Source organism: Xenopus laevis, chromosome 1L (assembly GCF_017654675.1).
Source record: "Xenopus laevis strain J_2021 chromosome 1L, Xenopus_laevis_v10.1, whole genome shotgun sequence".
NCBI classification, from domain to species: domain Eukaryota; kingdom Metazoa; phylum Chordata; class Amphibia; order Anura; family Pipidae; genus Xenopus; species Xenopus laevis.
This window is the reverse complement of record NC_054371.1, coordinates 27348001-27371219: the sequence shown is the minus strand read 5'-3', so window position 1 is coordinate 27371219 and position 23219 is coordinate 27348001. Positions and strand designations below refer to the sequence as shown.

At 39.3% G+C, this 23219-nt stretch overlaps 1 protein-coding gene across 2 annotated transcripts in view; it reads right to left on the bottom strand.

The window, feature by feature from the left end:
* The window catches only part of stx18.L (syntaxin 18 L homeolog), a 153597-nt gene that overhangs the window by 80888 nt on the left and 49490 nt on the right, over positions 1-23219 (bottom strand). For both annotated transcript variants that reach the window (XM_018250399.2, NM_001096210.1), the window contains exons 2-3: positions 17724-17791; positions 3602-3717 (exon numbers count right to left, since the gene is read on the bottom strand). In XM_018250399.2, coding sequence (XP_018105888.1) covers positions 3602-3717; positions 17724-17791 — 184 coding nt within the window. The remainder of the gene's footprint in view (positions 1-3601; positions 3718-17723; positions 17792-23219) is intronic.

The following is a 23219-nucleotide window of genomic DNA, read 5'->3' as shown; positions in this document are numbered from 1 at the left end:
AGGGTGGCTGCCCAAGAACTCACAAATCTACAAATTGTGGAGACCGGCAGGGGATAAGTTCTATGCAGGGGAAAACGTAGTTGGCCCCAAAGATGTATCTTTATTCTGCTATGAGTTGCAAATGTGATATAGTATGTATAGTAAGGCAAGATGTCAGGAAAATGGGCCGTTGATAGTGTGTACAGTATAAATAGTTGGTGTCAGGAGAAGGTGCCGTAATTACGGTGTCAGGGAAGTGGCAGTGTGTATAGTAAGGCAAGATGGTATAAGTGGAGAATAGTGTCTATTGTAAGTCAAAATGGTGACTGCTAATCGTTTCTTTAGTACTGTTAACCCTGAAATTCTGTTGCAGGATCCACATACAGTAGAAAACTGGTGCTGGGAATGAAAGCCTAAAGGTGGGCATACACTATTAGGTACGCTCGTTTGGCGACCCACTAATGGCTGGGCGATATCGGGTTAATCCAAACGTTCAGCCCTGGAGCCGAACGATTGGATCACTATGCTGCGGATGGGTGCCAAAGGATCGCATCAACTAGCTGATCTAAGGAAAAATCAAACTTGCCCGATCGACATCTGGCCAATTTTTGGCCTGATATCGATTGTGGGGACCCATCGGGAGCAGGCCCGGGTCTAGGGCAGCACATTTTTTGGGGGTGGCATGCCGCCCAGCCACTCTGTGGGGAGCCTGTGCTTCCCAGTGCTCCGGCGCTCGCACGCAGCGTGTGGTAGTGCGGGCGGGCGCTAGGACCACGCGGAGCGCACGGCCTAGGGGCGCCCACCCAGCGAATCCGGCGCTGGTCGGGAGCCCCACACACGGGCAGATAAGCTGTCGAATCGGTCTAAAGAACTGATATCGGCAGCTTTAATCTGCCCGTTGATGGCCACCTTAAGAGTTGAAGCAAAAACTGCAGTTTGGATAAGAAATAATTGGACCAGGCTCAGACTTGCAATCTATGGGTTCTGGCAAATGCCAGAGGAGCTGCTGTAAGATGCCATAGAGAGATGCTATTTAGTGGGCTGGTGGGGGCTGTGTGGATCTGTGTATTTGAAATGCCAGGACCTAGTTTGAATCTCAGTCTGCACCTGAATGGGGCCCTTAAAACAAATGTATTTCCAGAACACAGGAATACTATAAGACTGTCAGCGTGTGGATAAACGCAGGCACTTGAATTAGCGCTCTTTTGTGCCGCTCTGCTGTGTGTGACTGCATCAGGGCCTATGCCGTGGTTCCGGGTGCAGGAACAGAAGAACTCTTCTAGTTGCCGATTCTCGGCCACCGTTTATCCACTGACTGAGAATCTGCTCAGCGTGCCTTTGGCCTAATCATAAATGAGTTGCCATACTAGTGAAATGGCATCTAAGCAGGGGCAATCCTGACCCCTCTTCAGATACATTGCTAGAATAATCACAGAAAGTGTATTTTTATCATTACAAATGCTCATTTGTGGCTGTCCAAGCGGAATGAATTCAATAAAACATTACACTAGCAGCCTCACAATACACAATGCAATTCCCCCCTGGTACTTACAATTAGAATGCAGACAACGGGAAGCAAGAAAACTGGGGAACATTGATCATTGTGACAGGGTAACAAAATATTAGGATCACTACCATTGGAATAATAGGGGCAGATTAATATGCAGAACACACACTCACACTGGGCTACAGAGCAGGTACAATCCACTTCTTAGTTGCCTGCTTTAGCACAGAATATAAAGCCTAAATAGAGAGGAGGAGAGGATATTTTAGGGGAAAAAAATCAACAATGACATTGTTAGTACTTCCAGTATAGTGAATGTGCTACGAATGTGTTCAGAATGCTAAAAATGGGTATGATATATATTCCCTGGGCCATGTTTCACTAGCAATTTAATTCTTTCTGATTATAGAATTGATGTGGCTTCAAGCTGCAGCAAGGAATACCTAGATTGTTTTGCAGCCAGCGTCTACTGGGGGGCCCACCGGGGCTGCTATATCAGGGTCACCCCCACCGCAAAGCCCACTCTGAAACCCCGGTGCAGCGCAAAGCCCACTCCGGAGCCCCGGTGCAGCTGCAAAGCCCACTCCGGAGCCCGGTGCAGCCGCATAGCCCACTCCGGAGCCCCGGCGCAGCCACGAAGCCCACTCCGGAGCCCCGGTGCAGCCGCAAGGCCCACTCTGGAGCCCCGGTGCAGCCGCAAAGCCCACTCCGGAGCCCCAGTGAAGCCGCAAATCCCACTCCAGAGCCCCAGTGAAGCCGCAAAGTCCACTGAAAAACCCCAGGTGCAGCCGCAAAGCCCACTGAAATACCCAGGTGCGGCCGCAAAGCCCGTGAGTGCATGAGTGTACCTTCTTTTGCCACGACTTGAGAGGGTGTCAAGGGCAGCAAGGGCAGAGAATGGGTCTTGGCAGGCGAGGCCCTCTGGATTTCTTCCCGGTGTCCAGCTGGCCCAGTCCGACCCTGTTTGAAGCTTTTTTTTAGTCTATGAGCAAACGTAGAGGACCGTTCCTGCTGAAGCATTCCTAATACAGAAAACCTATGCTGTCACTGATGTGTGGTATCTCTGTACAGGCTTTAAACTAACTTTGGGTGTGATGTCTGCCAAAGATAAACAAATAGTATCCGATCTTCTATATTTCAAACCTGCCCGTGCCATTGGCACCATCCTATGTACCCTTATTATGACACAACTGAAGGGCTATGGAAGGAGTTTGAAAAGGCTGTGAAGAAAAAAAAGCAAGATGGAGTCATTTAGTTCATAAAGGAAAGGTAAACCTTGGAAAAAATGGCTTTCTAGTTTTCAATATGAGGAGTTTTTACATGTAGTGTCAACAAATTAAAAAAAAACAGCGCCATCTGCTGTGCTGAGCAGAGCAAAATTACAAGACTTTCCTTTGCTCACTAACATAATTGCTGCTCGGGCAGTTGACAGAAGAAAACAGCAGGTAGTGCGGTTATCTTAATGTAATTATATTAGCAGAGTCAATATTACAATTACCGTTATAGGAAAACGTTTTTTTTTTTTCAAAATGAATCAGTTAATAGTGCTGCTCCAGCAGGATTCTGCGCTGAAATTCATTTCTCAAAAGAGCAAACAGATTTTTTTTAATATTTAATTTTGAAATCTGACATGAGGCTAGACATATTGTCAGTTTCCCAGCTGCCCCAGTCATGTGACTTGTGCTCTGATAAACTTCAGTCACTCTTTACTGCTGTACTGCAAGTTGGTGTGAAATCACTCCCTCCCTCTTTCTCCCCCAGCAGCCTAACAACAGAACAATAGGAAGGTAACCAGATAGCAGCTCCCTAACACAAGATAACAGCTGCCTGGTAGATCTAAGAACAACACTCAAAGTAAAATCCAGGTCACACTGCAACACATTCAGTTACATTGACTTGGAGAAACAACAGCCTGCCAGAAAGCAGTCCCATTCTAAAGTGCTGGTTCTTTCTAAAAGCACATGACCAGGCAAAATATTATAAATTTTAAAAAACACATTTGCTGGTTCAGGAATGACATTTTACATGGTAGAGTGAATTATTTGCAGTGTAAACAGTGCCTCACTCCCATTAATTACAGCATTTAGCCTTCCCATGGCAGACTTCTTTGGCAGTTACCTTCTGTTCGGAGTTGCTGAATTGCATCAGAGCAGGTTCTCATGAATATCTGTGCGTCTTGGTCAATTTGATCTCGCTCGGTGTCGGTCATGCAGGAATACTCCGAGACCACATGGCTGCAAAATACACAAGAGCGAGAAGTCAAATGATTTACAGGAAAGTCTATAGTTTGCCTCGGGTTTAGCAACCTGTAAAACAATTAATCACATTTAATTAAAAATCATAAATCAAATAAGTTAGAAATATGGAATGGACATGTTTAAGATTTTCTTTTTCTGTAAATGAAAGGGAAGCTATAGCTCAACTATAATAAAAGCCATTATTATTCTCCCAGCCTGTTAAATAAGTCATGGTTTTTATATACAGGCTAATCAGCATGCCTGTAAACTAACCTACAAGTGGAAAGTGGCAACATTAACGAATATATATATACTGCATTTTGGAATTCATTTAATTAATGCTAAATCAGGGACGAGAAGCATTGTTTTTAAGGAAAACTAAACCCTAAAAATGTATGATTAGAAATGCCACATTTTATATACAGAACTTTCTGCACCAGCCTAAAGGTTCAGCATCTCTATAAGGAATGATCCAGGCTTCAAAGTTGTGCATAGGTGGTCCCCATCATGGATTTTATTAGGTGTGTCAGTGGCACTGATAACAAGTTGTCTAATTCTGGGCAGTGTCATTCTGTGGCTACTAAAGCAAATAAAGTTCTGTCTTGCATAAAAAAGGGCATTAACTCAAGGGATGAAAACATAATTATGCCTCTTTATAGGTCCTTGGTGAGGCCTCATCTGGAGTATGCAGTGCAGTTTTGGACTCCAGTCCTTAAGAGGGATAGAATACAATAATATCCTGTCAATGATATCCTTATAAACGGTGATTAGTGAAGTAATTTCTGTCACACGACTCACTGTACTTTATTCACTATATAAATGAACTGGAGAGAGTGCAGAGACTAAGTGCAACTAAACTTTTTAAAGGCAATGGAAGAATGAAATTATGAGGGTCGGCTGTCAAGCTTGGGGTTGTTTTCTCTGGAAAAAAGGCGATTGTGAGGGGACATGATTACACTTTACAAGTACATTAGAGGACATTATAGACAAATAGCAGGGGACCTTTTTACCCATAAAGTGGATCACCGTACCAGAGGCCTCCCCTTTAGACTAGAAGAAAAGAACTTTCATTTGAAGCAACGTAGGGGGTTCTTCACAGTGAGGACAGTGAGGTTGTGGAATGCACTGCTGGGTGATGTTGTGATGCTGATTCTGTAAAAGGAACAGCAATGCAAAAAAACATAACAAACATAAAGTAATGACAGTATAATGTCGTTTTTCCCCCCACTGGTAAAACTGGTGTCTTTGCTTCAGAAATACAACTATAGTTTATATAAACAAGCTGCTGTGTAGCCATGGGGGCAGCCAGTCAAGCACAGGATACACAGCAGATAACAGATAAGTTCTGAAGAATCCCATTGTATACTACAGAGTTTATCTGTTATCTGCTGTGTAACCTGTGCCTTTTCTCCTTTTTCAGCTTTGAATGGCTGCCTCCATGGCTACTGTAGAATATATAGTGAATAAAGTACCCCCTCTTGTAAAATTTAATGATATTATAAGTTACCCAGGAGTTTCATGACCATATAAAAGTACGAGGCCTAAGGCCGAGTGTTTTTATACAGGTCATGGAACTCCGAGGTAACTTCTAATATCCTCATATTTTGCAACTGGGAGTACTTTATTTATTATAATACACAAGTTTTAGTGAGTCATGAGACAGAAATTACATCAGAACTCACCGTTCATAACTGATGACATCAGAACTCACTGTTTATAAGGATATAATTTACATAATATAAGTTATTCATGGCTTTTGTGTATTATATAGAGATCCGCACAAATTCAAATTATGCTGTTGGGGAGCTTACCCCATTTATTACATCACCAAAAGTATCAACAACTAAGGGGTATTCACCCTCCCTTCGTTATGGATTACCTCCAGAAACGTTCAAATTCATTGTTAAACAGCCTTGTATTGTTACATTTATATTCTATATATACAGTATATTTTAAGTTAGCTCCTAATCATCACACCGGTGCTCACCTACACATCCCTCAAGCATACATGAATTTAAAAAAATAAATATATATATTTATTTATACACTGTGTATCAGCACTCACCAATCGTAATACTAAAGGCCGGGTGCTCACCAAACATCATACAGTCCAATAGAAGAAAGCACTCACGGCATGGGTTTCTTGTAAAACAATGTAGACAAAGTTTATTCCATCTCCATATCTACGCATTTCGATCCACAAGGCACCAGCATCAGGAACGGACATCTCCTGATGACGGTCCCTTGTGGATCTAAACGCGCAGATATGGAAATGGAATAAACTTTGTCCACATTGTTTTACAAGGAAATTTGGATTTGGTTCGGACAAACTCCAAAGGCCAAATATCTTTTTTATATTGGGGTGCACAGTTGAAACTTCTATACCGGTTTCAGAAAGGTCATAATAAGGACCAAAACGTTGGACTCTTAGTACACGATGTACTATAAATAGAGGTTGAGATTTTTAAGATTGGACATGGAGCCTTCCAATAGTAAAGAAGCCCCCACTTTAAGAAAGAACAAGGCCAATATTCTTAAGCAGAATTAAGCCATTCATTTCCCGGCAAATATTTCCACAGGATATTTTAAATGATTAGTTGTTATTAACAGCTAGCTACTAAAGCTGAAATAGCAATTTATTCCGTGGTTAATCCGCAAGATGGGAAGAAGCGATTAGAATAGTGTTGAGTCACAGCAGGCCCAATAAAAAGCCGAGCTAAAGTGCAAAAACACGAGTTCTCCTAAGTATACTGTAAATAAGGATTATCAGGGTCGATACACAGTAACAGCACAATGCAATCCTTTATCTAGATTCTAGAATTACCACAACAGACACAGCAATAATGTTAGTAATTATTGCAAATTTAGTAAGTCTGCATGTTCTGAACTGGAATAAAGAGAGCAATGAAACTTGTATAAATATGCTGCGGTAAAGAAACTGGAAAACAATGATTCTTTTGTAAGTCTAACCATAGAGTATTAGATTGATTAATGGATTAGGGCATCAGCCCTGCCCTCGGTTAATATTCATTCAGTTGCTATTTGTGTAGATATTCCTGTACCTGATGCCAGACACACTCCAACAGATATGCCAGGCATTTATATAAACAGGTTTGGGATCCGAAAGCTCCAAATTACAGAAAGGCCGTCTCCCACAGACTCCATTATATCCAAATAATCCAAAATTTTAAACATTTCCTTTTTCTCTGTCATAATAAAACAGCAGCATGTTATTGATCCAAACTAAGATATAATTAATCCTTATTGGAAGCAAAACCAGCCTATTGGGTTTATTTAAAGCGGTGGGTTCACCTTCAACTTTTCAATTGACCTTCGTTATTCATTTTTTATAGTTTTTAAATTAATTGCCTTTTTCTTCTGACTCTCTCCAACTTTAAAATGGGGGTCACTGACCCCATTTAAACAACATATGATCTGTAAGGCTACAAATATATAGTTACTGCTACTTTTTATTACTTGTCTTTCTATTCAGGCCTCTGCTATTCATTTTCCAGTCTCTCATTTAAATCAATGCATGGTTGCTAGGATTATTTGGATCCTATCAACCAGATTGCTGAAATTGCAAACTGGAGAGCTGCTGAATAAAAAGTTAAATAACACATAAACCACAAACAATAAAAAATTAAAACCAATTGCAAAGTGTCTCTCAGAATATCACTCTCTACATCATATTAATATTTACTTTAAAGGTAAACAACCCTTTAATGTTTACATGATTTCCTAGTAGACAAGGTATAATGATCCTAATTACGGAAAACCTCATGTCCCAAGCATTCTGGATAATAGGTCCCATATCTGTATATTTTTATGAAAAGGCAGAAATACAATACTTGGGGGCACATTTACTGATGGTTGAATATCGAGGTTTAATCGGTATTTGACCGTCGAAGGAAAATCCTTCGACTTCGAATATCGAAGTCAAAGGATTTACCGCATTTCCTATGATCGAACGATTAAATCCTTCGAATTGACCGTTTCGAAGGATTTTAATCCATTGATCGAACGATTTTCCTTCGATCAGAAATTTGTTAGAAAGCCTATGGAGTTGGCATAGAGGGGGCAGGCCAGACATCCCTGATGCAGACAAAACACTAATAAACATGATGGGGGTTTTTCAAGCAGTTTTCCAGATACAGAACATTGATCCTCAATACAATATAGGCACTGATAAAAGAAGGGCCGCTTTCATTTTCCTTTAGCGTTTTTGAAGTATCTACACCAGTCAGCTGTAAAATTAAATGTGCCAGGCGAGCAATATGTTGTGGCACGCGTCACGAGAGACGGAGGACGCGAAGGATCAAATTGCACAGGCAGAAAGAAATAGCTTTGTGCGCTAGTGAATAGCAAAGATGGGGGTGACATGTCCCAGAGAAATCACGGAATCATTTTTATCAAGAAGAATTTTATTTTCTTTCCAATTCTATAGAACTTTAGTTTTCGGCTGTACAACAGCGCTAGGTATGAACACAACGGAACATTGGATTGCTTGGGGATATTATGCTTTTATAAAAGGAAAACTATACCCCTCAAACAATGTAGGTCTCTATAAAAAGATATTGCATAAAACAGCTTCTATGTAAAACCCTGCTTCATGTAAATAAACCATTTTCATAATAATATACTTATTTAGTAGTATGTGCCATTGGGTAATTGGGCTAATAAATAGAAAACTGCCATTTTAAAAAATAAGGGCCACTCCCTGGGATCATAGGATTCATGGTGCACACAAACAAACCATACATGTTAGGTCACATGAGCCAATTAACAGACAGAGTTATGTCTTTTGCTTCCTCACTTCTTCCTGTTACAGTTAGTGTTGTAGTATTTCTGGTCAGGTGATCTCTGAGGCAGCACAGATAGAGTCACGAAATGGTGGTTCAAGGCAAGAGATGTAAAAGAGCAATATTTATTTAAATATATATATATATATATATATATATATATATATATATATATATATATGTGTGTGTGTTTGGTAAGATTCTTTAATATGCCACTTAATTTGATATAAACTGTTACTCAAGTATTCATTTTGGGGGGTATAGTGTTCCTTTAACTGCTGCTAATTAAGAACCTTGCACCTGTACAAGCAGAAATTCCACAGTCAACCAGATTATAAGGTCTGACTGCCATTATAGTAATATCACCCACTGATCATTCTGAATGAGAAGGCGCCACACACTGAGCAAAAGTTTGCCAGTTTAGTCTGGTTGTCGGGGTCACAGACCCTGCCAACCAGAAATCAGATCACTGCGAGGCATCAGTTTTATCCTCTTGCTTATTTAGTGGTACTGTAGGGAATTATGGGGCCCCTTATGCCCACTTAGCCATTCACTCAACCTGCTCAATAGCATCTGATCCATCCAAACCCCTCCCCTTAACAGCAATCTGGGCCCCCCATTTTGACATGAAAAATTTAAGAATATTGCTTTCATTTCCAGTCCAGGTAAGAAATTAGGTAATAGGAAAAATGGTGTGTGTCACTAACATTTTTTCCCATTGCTATCTTCTGATCTTGTGATGGCATTTTCATTACTTGGTCTATCCACCCCATTTTCTAGTTCGGCAAACAGCTTGCGAGTAGGGGTGCAACAAGTACTTTTAAAGGGGTTGTTCACCTTCCAAACACTTTTTTCAGTTCAATTGATTTCAGACTGTTCACCAGAAATAAATACTTTTTTCAATTACTTTCCATTTCCATGTCCCTGTCGCTGGTGTTTCAGTCTGGCAGCTCAGTAATTCAGGTGCAGATTCTGAACTGTTACAGTTTTGCAACATTGAGTTGATACATTTCTCAGCAGCATCTCTGGAGTATCAGCAACAATTGTATCAAGTCTAACAGCTGCCTGTAATGAAACCCAGAGATTCTGCTCAGCAGGGACAAAGATAACAAATGTATCAACTAAATGTTTAAATTTAGAACAGTTTACAGGGTTGGCGACCCCCCCTCCCAGGTGAAAATGACACTATAGACTTCAATATTAGACAAAGCATCACATATAGAAAATAAAAAGCATTGGAAAGGATCGTTATTTCTGGTGAACTATCTGAAAACAACTAGGTGTTTGAAGGTGAACAACCCCTTTAAGTTTAAGGACACAGCACATTACAAAGCAGCTATGGAAAAAGCTTTTTTATCAGTGGATTTTCAAAATTTTTAAAGATGGTTTCCTTTTTCTCTGTAATATTAAAACAGTAGTTTGTACTTGATCCCAGCTAAGATATAATTAGTGCTTATAGGAAGCATAACAACTCTATTGGGTATAATTCATGTTTAAATGTTATTTTAAGGGGATGTAAAGTCTAAAATAGAATAAGGCTAGAAATGCTGTATTTTGTATACTAAATAAAAACATGAATTTACTGCACCACAAGCCTAATCAAACTAACAATTTATTCTTTCAAAGTTGGCTACAGGGGGTCACCATCTTGTAACTTTGTTATACATCTTTGCAAGACTAAGACTGTGCACATGCTCAGTGTGGTCTGGGCTGCTTAGGGATCATCATAAACAAATCTGCTTGAGTTCTGCATGGCTGGGAAGTAAGGCGGGGGCTCCCCCTGCTGTTCATAAGTATGATTGTTTCCCTGCTCAGCAGTTAGGGACCGTCTGACAATTCCTATACACAGCAGTAAATGAAGGGAGAATTTCACTACATACAGTCAGGTTTCTTATAAAAACGGGACATATTTTTTAATTAAAGTATATTGGAGATAGGTTTCTTTTTCATAAAAGAAAGTAAAAATGGGATTTTATGTTTTTGCCTTTACATGACCTTTAAAGGAAAACTATACCCCCCCCAAACAATGTAGGTCTCTATAAAAAGATATTGCATAAAATGTAAGATCCTGCTTCATGTAAATAACCCATTTTCATAATAATATACTTTTCTAGTAGTATGTGCCATTGGGTAATCATAAATAGAAAATTGCCATTTTAAAAAATAAGGGCCGCCCCCTGGGATCATAGGATTCACTGTACTCACAAACAAACCAACAAACCATACATGTTAGGTCACATGAGCCAATTAACAGACAGAGTTATGTCTTTTGCTTCCTCACTTCTTCCTGTTACAGTTAGAGTTGCAGTATTTCTGGTCAGGTGATCTCTGAGGCAGCACACAGACCATCACGAAATGGTGGCTCAAGGCAAGAGATGTAAAAGGGCAATATTTACTTAAATATATATTCCAGTTTGGTAAGATTCTTTAATATGCCACTTAATATGATATGAACTATCTGTTGCTTAACTGTTCATTTTGGGGGTATAGTTTTCCTTTAAGTAGACTTAACAGGCTGGTTCACTTTATGCTAACTTTTAGTATGTTATAGAATGGCCAATTCAAAACTTTTCAATTGGTCTTCATTATTTTTTTTCCTATAGTTTATGAATTATTTGCCTCCTTCTTCAGACTCTTTCCTGCTTTCATATGGGGGTCATTGATAGCATCTAAAAAACAAATGCTCTGTAAGGCTACAAATGTACTGTTATTGCTACTTTTTATTACTCATCTTTCTATTCAGGCCTTTCCTATTCAGGCCTTTCCTATTCAGGCCTTTCCTATTCATAGTCCAGTCTCTTATTCAAATCAACGCGTGTTTGCTAGGGTCATTTGGACCCTAAAAACCAGATTGCTGCCACTGCAAACTGGAGAGTTGATTAATAAAAAATAACTGTAAACCCACAAATAAAATGAAAACCAAATGCAAATTGTCTCAAAATTGTCTCTCTACATTATACTAAACATTAACTCTAATGTGAACAACCCCTTTAAGGTATGGAGATGCAAATTACAGAAAGATCCCTTATCTGGGAAATCCCTGGTACCCGAGTATTCTGGATAACAGGTCCCATACCTGAACACAAGGATTTGGAGAAACAGTAAAAAAAATGTAAAAAGGCAAATAAAAAAACCCATAAAAAGTATATAATGAAAACCAATTGAAGAGTTACTTAAAAGTAGCCCTTCTTTAACTTTATAAATGTTAACTGAAAGGTGAACCAACCCTTTAATTAGTGCATCTAAATAAAGCCCCCCTCCCCAACCCTTACCAATACAAATCTGCCCAAAAAGAAAAGTAGAGACTTATATCAATAAAGAAGGGCAGAATGCAGTGTGCAAAGTGCAAAAAATGGCTGATTGAGGTCTTTTTAGGGTTTTCTCTAAAGCACAGTTTAGAAAGCTTTGTTACTGAAAGTCATTTGGTCTTTTGTGCAACAGCAGCCTCTGGTGTTTAGTTATGGACTTACACCTTTAACTCAACTGGTGACTTTCAGGTAAGATTAAGTAATAACACTGCCAATACCGCCATGTAAAATGCAATATTCGCTATGATCAGTGCCTTCATCAGATTGATATTGATTTTACATGCTATTTATAAAATATATTATTGCAACACTCTTTAAAGGATCCCAAGGAGAGTCACTTTATCTTACACTGTTTCGCCTTTCCCCTTTTCAGATGTTCCTAAGGATATTTAGTGCTGGGTACAGAGGGAAAGCCTTGCCAGTCAGTACTTATTGCTTGTTGGACTAACAGTAGGACTGACAGCTTATATTATATTTGGTATCATTCTTCTGGTGGCAAAATTATTTTAAAGTGGAAGTGATGCATCCTCTGTAGTCTGTACAACAGTTGTACTTCTCTTTGGACATGGTTCAAGTCACCATCTCCATAGTAGGTGAAACATCCCCAAACCTGAATATATCCACATCCACATCTTTATGCACTGTTGCTTCAACCTCTCGCAATGTCATCTCATTAAATAAGCTCTGCATTATCAAGGGTAATGTGACATTTTGCTTTGCGTTTCTTCTAGTCTTCAAGCAGTGAAATGTCTGTGTTGTTTGACCTATGTTTATAAGGAGCACACTATCATTTGCATTGTATGTCTTCGCGGCAATCTGAACATCTGAAAGGAAAATGTAAACCTTTAAAATAAATGAATGTTAACCTGATGTATAATTATATATATACAACTGATCTAATGAATTGTCTTACAACAGTGCCACCTGCTGGTCAGATTTCTGACAGTAATCCAGTCAGAAGATAGAGAGCTGTCCTCCATCATGAAAAAGTTATACAAAGTCTCTCACAATCATAAAACGTTCCAGTTATGGCACAGAAAAGCTAAGCAATATATGTTCATGCCAAAGTCAGTCCCGCATGTGTTTCGACAGTGCTAAGAATCCCTGGTGTTATCTATAAATGTTGTCAAAGATTAAAGGAATTCTGTCATGATTTTTATGATGTAGTCTTTAATTCTAAATTACACTGCAAATAATTCACTCTACAATATAAAGTTTAATTCCTGAAACAGCAAGTGTATTTTTTTTAGTTGTAATATTGGTGAGTAGGTGCATCTCAGGTCATTTTGCCTGGTCATGTGCTTTCAGAAAGAGCCAGCACTTTAGGATGGAACTGCTTTATGGCAGGCTGTTGTTTCTCCTACTCAATTTAACTGAATGTGTCGATGTGGGACCTGGATTTTACTATTGAGCGTTGTTCTTAGATCTACCAGGGAGCTGTTATCTTGTGTTAGGGCAGCAAAAAAAGTGAAAAGCCAATACCTTGATCAAATGTGGGGTGTTCCCAAATTTATTGTAGTGCTCCAGACACGTGAGTCATGTTCAGACGTTTCAGGACAAACAACTGCCCTTCCTCATGTCAGTCAGGCAGTTGTTTGTCCCGAAACGTCTGAACATGACTCACGTGTCTGGAGCACTACAATAAATTTGGGAACACCCCACATTTGATCAAGGTATTGGCTTTTCTTTTTTTTTTTGCTATACGTATAACTGGCGGTGGAGGAGGCCAGTTCCAATACCTTTCCCCATTACTTCGTATTTTTACATATCTTGTTTGTGTTAGGGAGCTGCTATCTGGTTACCTTCCCATTGTTCTGTTGTTAGGCTGCTGGGGGGGAGGGGGTGATATCACTCCAACTTGCAGTACAGCAGTTTAGAGTGACTGAAGTTTATCAGAGCACAAGTCACATGACTTGGGGCAGCTAGAAAAATGACAATATGTCAGATTTCCATGCCACCATGTCAGATTTCAAAATTAAATATAAAAAAATCTGTTTGCTCTTTTGAGAAACTGATTTGAGGGCAGAATTCAGCTGGAGCAGCACTTTTAATAAATTTTTCCAATGATAGTGACTTTTTAAGTAAACCTTTAAAATACGTGAAGGTAAAATTGATGATAGTGCTATTCTAAGCACATTTGCCATTTACATTATTATTATTGTTTTTAAGATTTCAAGATAGTAAGAAAAATATGTATTTTTAATATGAATGTATTTTGTAACAACAGCGCCACCTGCTGGTCAGTTTCTGACTGCGATCCAGTCGAGGAGAACGAAAGCAGGCAGGTCGGATGTTCCTCTTGTTAGGAAAAATATTAGAAACATTGGATAACTTTTTTCACACCTTTCCTAAACCTTTTCCTAAACATTCTGACAACTTCCTCGACCGGTTCATAGTCGGAAATTGACGAGCAGGTCAGGAGTAAATACATGTTTTTATTCGGAAGATGCTATCCATCTATAGCTGTACTCCAACAACATGTAGGCTAATGTCACACATTGGGAAGAAAACATTGAATCCATTCTGTCTATAGAATGAAGTGCAGCTAATTTTTGAGTTGGATTTTTGGTCAAAACTCATAAATTCGAATTGGGAATAATCCAAACTCGAATTCAAGATTTATCATACTTTGACACTGGGAACAACTCAACTATTCGCCACCTAAATCCTGTAGAGTTCAAGAAGAAGTCAATGGCAGAGGTCTTTTTTACAGAGAGAAAACACGATTCGAATACGAATCGAATTTTCAGATTGTTCCTATTCGATCGTTTTGAATTCAATCAATTTTTATTCTTAAATAACCTCCCATTTTGAGTAAAAAAAAATTCACATGAATTAGAAATTTGACCTTTGAAAAATCTGCCACTTAAAGTACGTATTTTCACGCTAAAATCTGCCATGTGTGTACACTGACAGGCGGATGCAGTGCCTCTAAAATGTGGCCATAGGGAGAGGATACAAGGGGTGGACATTAGTGACGTGTGGGTTGCGTTTCACTCAACCCGCACCCTCCCAACCCTATGGGGCAGATTCATTAAAGTGTGAAGTGGCCGTCGCTAGTGTAAATTTGCCAGAAATCCCATCCGCAGGGACATCTCCAATTCACACAACAGACGTAGAGGACAATTGGCTAAAGAAAGAGATCGTCTCTAGCTTAAGTTCACACCCTATCGCCAGACGACTTTTTACTAAAGTTTACTTCGCCACCTCAGACCAGGCGAACTGGACCAGGCTCTGTAAACTTGTTTTATTAATAAATTATTATCTTATTATACCATTGATTTGTGGTATTAATCCCGGATGATACTTGAAGTACATGTAGTGATTATTGACATGGCCACCAGGGTTTGACACGAGGAGCAAGTGGATTCCCGGCAGCACAGCCGACACTGTGAACCAGAGCCGACAACATCGCTTCAGTTCCAGCATAAGAAATCTACAACTGCCCGACGAACGTGACAACCAAGGGTTCCTTGCAATCTTCGATATAAGCTACTCTTTATCTCCTACATCTGGTAAGCGCAACTAATCATTTCCGCTTACACCTTATGATGTCAGTTCTACACTATCTAGATCTCTCCTGTTGGTACGCTACGGAAACAGACCGAACTCTGCCAAGAACACTGCCGCATATTTCAACACGAATAATCCTACAAACTAAGTGAGTAGTTCCGAAGTGCATATTACCTCCCCTTACGAGGTTAAAACACTATTGGGATTTTTCTTTTCTTTAGGTATCGGGATTATATCGAACTAGCGCACCAACAACCCCCTTTTTTCATTTTATTACTTACAAGTGGTATCCACCTTTTAATTGGTGCAGCTGATCCTCTTTCAAATACAAGCGCGGACCTCTAACCTAATTACCTACTCTTGAACTGTTAAGATGAAGCTACATCCTCTTCAATCTTATGTCGGTGACATCATATCCTGGAAGCCGAAAATTCATTAATTCACCCTTTATTGAATCTGCCCCTATTTATAGACCAGCACCCACCCCGCAAATGTGAGTCTACAAATTGAAGGGGCAGAGCTGTCATGACCTGATTTTTTCTGGTAGCCAGCCCGAACCTGCCCGACCGGCAAGTAAACCCGTGAGTCCCATGGGTTTTGAGTCGGCCCACACATCACTAGTTGACATGTCCACTAGTCCCATCCAGTTAGGTAACAATTACAGGACAAAAAATTCTTTAAAACATTTGCCTTTCAGTTTTGGAAAATATTTCCATTTGAGAACATGTCCTGATAAAGGAGAACATCTCAGAAAACTGGATGAAAAGGAGTCAGACCATGCACATGCCTGTGTGATATTCCAGCAAAACCCAAGACAAACTACAGAATTATCCAGATTTCTCAGTGGGACACCGGAGAGACCACAGAAACAAATTTGTCTGCAGCAACAGCACATAAAGGCTTGAAAACCTTCCAAAGCTTGGGAATCCTGTTGCACCAACAGATAAACACTTAAACCACTGAGGGTTGGAAAAGTGTTCTGTGCTACAATTATATCTAAGGAATTGCACATTCCCTCTTATATACTGACTGTGTCTCCGTTTCACAAACACGCTTACAGGACATTTTATTAAAATGCTTGAGAGAGGGGTTATTATATTTGGCTGGTTCATTACAGGGGGTTCAAGTTCTACCCCAGATGTTGCATCCTCTAACGATGATTTGTTTTTAAAGTGGTTGTTCACCTTTGAGTTAACATTTAGTATGATGTAAAGAGGGATATTCTGAGACAATTTGCAATTGGTTTTCATTCTTTATTATTTGTGGTTTTTGAGTTATTTAGCTTTTTATTCAGCAGCTCTCCAGTTTGTAATTTCAGCAGTCTGGTTGCTAGGGTCCAAATTACCCTAGCGATCATACATTTGAATAAAAGACTGGAATATGAATAGGAGAGGCCTGAATAAAAAGAAGAGTAATAAAAAGGAGTAATTACAAGAAATGTGCAGCCTTACAGAGCATTTGTTTTTTAGATGGGGTCAGTATTGCCTTACAGAGAATTTGTTTTTCAAATGGGGGTCATGACCCCTTTTTGAAAGCTGGAAAGAGTCAGAAGAAGGTGGCAAATAATTCAAAAACTATATATAAAAAAATAATAATGTAGACCAATTGAAAAGTTGCTTAGAATTGGCCATTCTATAACATACAAAAAGTTAATCCTAAGGGTTTTGTTCAGTTCTATTTGTATTAAAGGTTTGAGATAGGGATGCACCGAATCCAGGATTCGGTTCGGGATTCGGCCTATTTCAGGAGGATTCGGATTCGGCCAAATCCTTCTGCCCAGTCGAACCGAATCCAAATCCTAATTTGCATATGCAAATTAGGGCTGGGGAGGGAAATTGCGTGACTTTTTTCACAAAACAAGGAAGTAAAAAATTATTTTCCCTTCCCACCCCTAATTTGCATATGCAAATTAGGATTCGGCTTCAGTTCGGTATTTGGCTGAATTTGGGTTTGGGGGTTTGGCCGAATCCAAAATAGTGGATTTGGTGTATCCCTAGTTTGAGATGTACATTAACTTCTCCACGAGGCTCACTACCCATTGAAGTGAATTTGTAGAAGCAACGATGGGAATATAGAAACACAGCCAATAGAGTTCAGTTTCCTTCAGTACCATGGACAGAGCTGCAGTTCAGGACTGGGACAGGTATGTGAGTTTCTATGGCAGTCACAGTTGGGATCTGTGGGACTGAAGACAAATCCCCTCCAGATTTAAAGGGGAAGGGGGTTCAGTGCACCCTTAAAATCATTTGATAATGACTTGTCACATGAGCCTGATTTAATCGTACTTGAGAACTGAAGCATTACTATTATTTGAAGGAACAACAAAACAGATTTCAGGCAGGAGCAGTGCATTTGAACATATAAACATTGTTGTACTGACCTGCAAGCATTGATGTAATCTTTCCTGTGCTCCAGGAGGAAATCCTTCAGCTTGCCAATGTTAATGATCTAGGAGAGAGAAAGGCCTATGAGTTTGACTTTTGTATATAAACATATGAACTGCAGATCAGAAAACTGGTCACACGCACATCATTTCCCTCCCATAGAATAGCAGTAGGCCGTTTAATCATTGGTAAAGGGCAAGCAAACTCCCAAAATAAAATGTTGCCTAATAAAAGAAACCAGAATTCTAAGCAACTTTCCAGTGTACCTTTATCAAAACTTTTCAGCGCTTTTAAAGTTATTAGCAAAAACAGTTGCTATTGAAAGCAGCATTTGCTGCTTGTTTTTTTTTTAATCAATGTTGCAAAAGTTTTAGTTCCCCAGCAGCAGTCAGGTCTGTTAATCAGCTGCCTTGTCATAAGCTGGCCATAGATGCAAAGATTTTATAGCGCAAATCTGTGTGTGGAGTGTCAATTGCGGTTGGTCATTCTGACAATCAAGGGAAGGGAGAAAAAGTGAAGATCCGCACACCGGGCCATCTGTTAAAAGCCGAATCTTTATTTGTCCATTTAAAACATACGCTGCATGGTTTCGCTTGACGCGTTTCGGGCACAGCTGCCCTTAATCATAAGCACCAGACAATCGGACAGGTTAGAAGATTTCTGTCGGCTGCCGATAATATCTCTGACGATATCAGTCAGTCACCAGCTTTTATCGGACGTAACTTTCATACGATTGCTGTCAGGGGCAGAACATCGGCTGATCTGTTCTTTTACTACTTTATTTGATCTGAATGGTTAGTGGCAGGTCGGGAGATGGCACCGATCGTTCGTTCGATATGAAGGTAAATCTGTACGTCTATGGCCAGCTTTACATTGTATCAACAGACTGAGCCACCAGGGCAGAGAATAGAAAGGGACAAACACTGCTTTCAGTAGCAATACATACAGTTAGGCTCATAAATATTTGGACAGAGAAAGCTTTTCTAATTTTGGTTCTGTACATTACTACAATGAATTTTAAATGACACAACTCAGATGCAGACTTTCAGCTTTAATTCAGTGGGTTGAACAAAAAGATTGCAGAAAAATGTGAGGAACAAAAGCCTTGTTATAACACAATCACTTCATTTCAGGGGCTCAAAAGCAATTGGACAAATTAAAAAACAAAATAAAAAGTTCATTTCTAATACCCTTTGCTGCCAATGACAGCCTGAAGTCTTGAACTCATGGACATCACCAGATTCAGGGTTTCCTCCTTTTTAATGATCTGCCAGGCCTTTACTGCAGCGGCTTTCACTTGCTGTTTGTTTGTGGGTCTTTCTGTCCCAAGTTTAGTCTTCAACAAGTGAAATGCTGCTCAATTGGGTTCAGATCAGGTGACTGACTTGGCCATTCAACAGTATTCCACTTCTATGCTTTAATAAACTCCTGGGTTGCTTTGGCTGAATGTTTTGGGTCATTATGAAATGCCTCCCAATCAATTTGACTGCTTGGCCCTGCAAACATAGATAGATTGCACTGGGGCCAATAAAATTTTTTTAACCTGTCCGGTCAATTTTCTGACAGATGTCGGACAAAATTCGTAAGATGCACGATTGTTCGATTCCCACTAACCGCATGATAATTTGATGGATTGGTCGGATTGCACTGTAATCAATCGTTCACCGTCAAAAAATCTTTGCGTCTATGGGGACCTTAAGTTATGTATGCAGAATTGGCTGACCAAACCCTTGTAAAAAGAAGAAGAAAAAAAAAACTGGCCCTATTACAACAATCACAGTGTGTATTTGGTTACCGCACGGTATATATTTTTTTGTAACTTGGTATGTATACTTACTAGGGATGCACCGAATACAGGATTCGGTTGGGATTCGGGCAGGATTCTGCCTTTATCAGCAGGATTTGGATTTGGCCGAATCCATTCCGGATCTTAATTTGCATATGCAAATTAGGGTTGCCAAAAATTCGAAAATTCTAAATTGGTGAAAAAGACCCACCAGTAGTAAATACAGTAGCAATAATAGTTACAAAATTTAAAAATGTTTATTAGGCCATGTGTAGCCTAACAAGTTTCGTGCCAAAAAGCCCATTTGGCATAAAACATGTTAGGCTACACATGTCCTAGTAAACATTTTTAAATTTAAAAAATTAAAAAAACTATTATTGCTACAGTATTTACTACTGGTGGGTCTTTTTCACCAATTTTGAGTTTTCCAATTGAAGGCCCATATACTGGCCAGTAGCCTGCCAACTTAGTGGTCTATATCTGCAAAAGTATGGGCACTTGTTGTATCTATCATCATGCCAACTGCCCACAGTGCACCTTTGAGACCAACACCACGCTAAGGGGCAAATTTATTAGGGGTCGAATTGAAATTTTTTTCATGATCAAAACTGTCAAATTTGACTAGGGAATTATGCAAACTCCATTCAAGTTTTTTTAAAAAAAATTTTGAATTCGATTTTCGAGATTTATCATGCTCTGTTCCTTTAAGAGCACCACCTAAAACACCTAAAACCTGCCGAATTGCTGTATACGTTAATGGGAGAGGTCCAGCGAGCAATTTGGAGATGTTTGCAGCCTTCCTGACATTTGAGTTTTTTTCCTGAGAAATAACTCAAATCGAATTTGAATCTAATTCGATTCGAGTTTTCGGTTTGTTTCAATTTGCCCGAGTTTTTACAATTCAATTTTATTAATAAATTTCGAATTCAAACTAATTTAAGGGAGTTTAAAAAAAAAACAAAAAAAAAACTGATAAATGTGCCTCCCCATGTTCCCTTCACCAGAGGAGATACTTCTCATGTGCACAACCATGCATGAATGGAATTAGACTGTAAAGGGTGGATTTCTAGCTAAAATGCCTGTTTCATAAACTGGGTGGGGCATTGGGCCGGATTGTCGTCTACAGGTCTAACATTAGCCCAAATTGGTCTACTATAAACACAAAAATAGGCACCTGCCCTGCCACAATGAATGTAGCCATAAGTACAACACATAAGAGGGTTTCTTATTTTATATCCAATCAAGGGGTTGTAACAGAGACATGCAGCAGCAACACAAAGCTTTATATCTAACTAATATTTAAAGGAACAGTTCAGTGTAAAAATAAAAACTGGGTAAATAGATAGGCTGTGCAAAATAAAAAATGTTTCTAATATAGTTAGTTAGCCAAATATGTAATGTATAAAGGCTGGAGAGACTGGATGTGTAACGTAACAGAACAGAACACTACTTCCTGCTTTTCAGCTCTCTAACTCTGGTTAGTCAGCGACTATAAGGGGGGCCACATGGGACATAACTAGTGTTGCCACCCGGCCGGTATTTTACCGGCCTAGCCGGTAAAACACCAGCCAAGGCCGGGGCCGGTATTACAAATTTACCGGCAATGTAGCTGCCGGTAAATTTGTAATACACCTAAAAAAGCCAGTGGCCTGCCCCCAGTCTGCTCCAAAGTACCTTTTTTCCTGGGCTTCTTGCCAAATTTGCGCGTTTGGCTCCACCCCTTTGACATCACGACCAGGCCAGCCAATAGCGCGTCACGGTCCCGCCCCCTTTATCATCACATCCCGCCCTTTTAACCCCGCCCCCTCCACCTGCCGGTAAACATTATTTTAAAAGGTGGCAACTCTAGACATAACTGTTCAGTGAGTTTACAATTGATCCTCAGCATTCAGCTCAGATTCAAAAGCAACAGTAATGACCCATGTGACTTCCCTTCAAGTCACTGATTGGTCACTGATTGGTTACTGCCTGGTAACCAATCAGTGGAAACCAAGAGAGCTGAAAAGCAGGAAGTAGTGTTCTGGCTATAATGTTACAAATCCAGTCACTCCAGTCTTTATACATTACATTTTTGCCTAACTAACTATATTAGATACATTATTTATTTTGCACATTATTATTATTATTTATTATTATAATTATTATTATTATTACTTACCCAGTTTTTATCTTTACACTGAACAATTCCTTTAAGAGACAAATGTACTTAATACCCTACTGGGAATCTCCAAGGGATGTTTGTGTTTGCTGCACAATGTATAATGCGCTACAGAAATGCAAGAAAAATAAGAGTAAAGCAAGCTCAGACAGTCATTATTCTGTGCAGATCTGGAAGGAGGGAAAACATAAGGTAACGCCTTTGGATGACTTACAAACATATATGCTAAAATGCATACAACCAGTAGCATATAACCCCTGTACGTAACTTTAAGAACTTAGCTGAAATTTTCCATTTTTATTTAACACGAAGGGTAAAGCATTATCCAGTGTACCTGTGAGTTCAGCAATGTGCCACTACACTAACAAGAATCCCCCCACGAGGGGGCGCCAGATATCTTCAGAAAAGCTTGCATTGTATTTGGAAGGGAAAAAAAAAAAAAACTAACCGAAAACATACATTCAATATCTAAACTCAGGAGAATATACTGCTGGTATTGACCAAGACTCAGGGGCAGATTTATCAAGGGTCGAATTGAAAATTTGAAATTCAACTTTTGAGTTTTTTAATGGTCAAAACTGTCAAATTTGACTAGAGATTTATTCAAATTCGATACGAGTTTTTAAAAAAATTTGAATTAGATTTTCGAGATTTATCATACTCTGGCCCTTTAAGAACTCAAATTCTACTATTCGCCACAAAAAAACTGCTGAATTGCTGTTTGAAGTCAATGGGAGACATCTACGGATCATTTTGGAGTTGTTTGCAGTCTTCTGGACATTCAAGTTTTTTTTCGGAGAAAGAACTCTAACCGAGTTTTTAAGACGCGAATCAAATTCAATTCGAGTTTTCAGGCCTATCCTATTCACCCAAGTTTGAAAAATTAGATTTTTTTTTTAATACATTTCGATTGGTCAAATTTCGAGTTCATGGAATATATATATATATCCATAGAAAATGACCCGCACTCACAGGTCTTAAAACTTCAACATTATTTATTTTTTAAAAGGTAAGGACTGACATTTTGGCCTATCCTAAAGCCTTTCTCAAAGTGCCTGTCGAGTGCGTTTTTTTGTTATTTTATATTTATCTATCTCGATCTGTCTATCTGTATTGCTATCTATCTATCTATCTATCATCAATCTATATCTATCACTCTATATCTCTCTCTCTATCTCTCTCTCTATCAATCTCTCTATCTATCAATCTCTCTATCTATCAATCTATCAATCAATCTATCAATCTCTCAATCTCTCAATCTCTCAATCTCTCAATCTCTCAATCTCTCAATCTCTCAATCTCTCAATCTCTCTCTCTATCCATCTCTCTCTCTATCCATCTATCCATCTATCCATCTATCCATCTATCCATCTATCCATCTATCCATCTATCCATCCATCTATCCATCTATCCATCTATCCATCTATCTATCTATAAGCTGCTGTGTAGCAAAGAAGACAATTAAAATAGGGCTAACTGGCACAGTTTAAAGAGCAGATGACAGATTAGCTCTGTATAACAGCATTATTTTCTATAGAGTTTATCAGC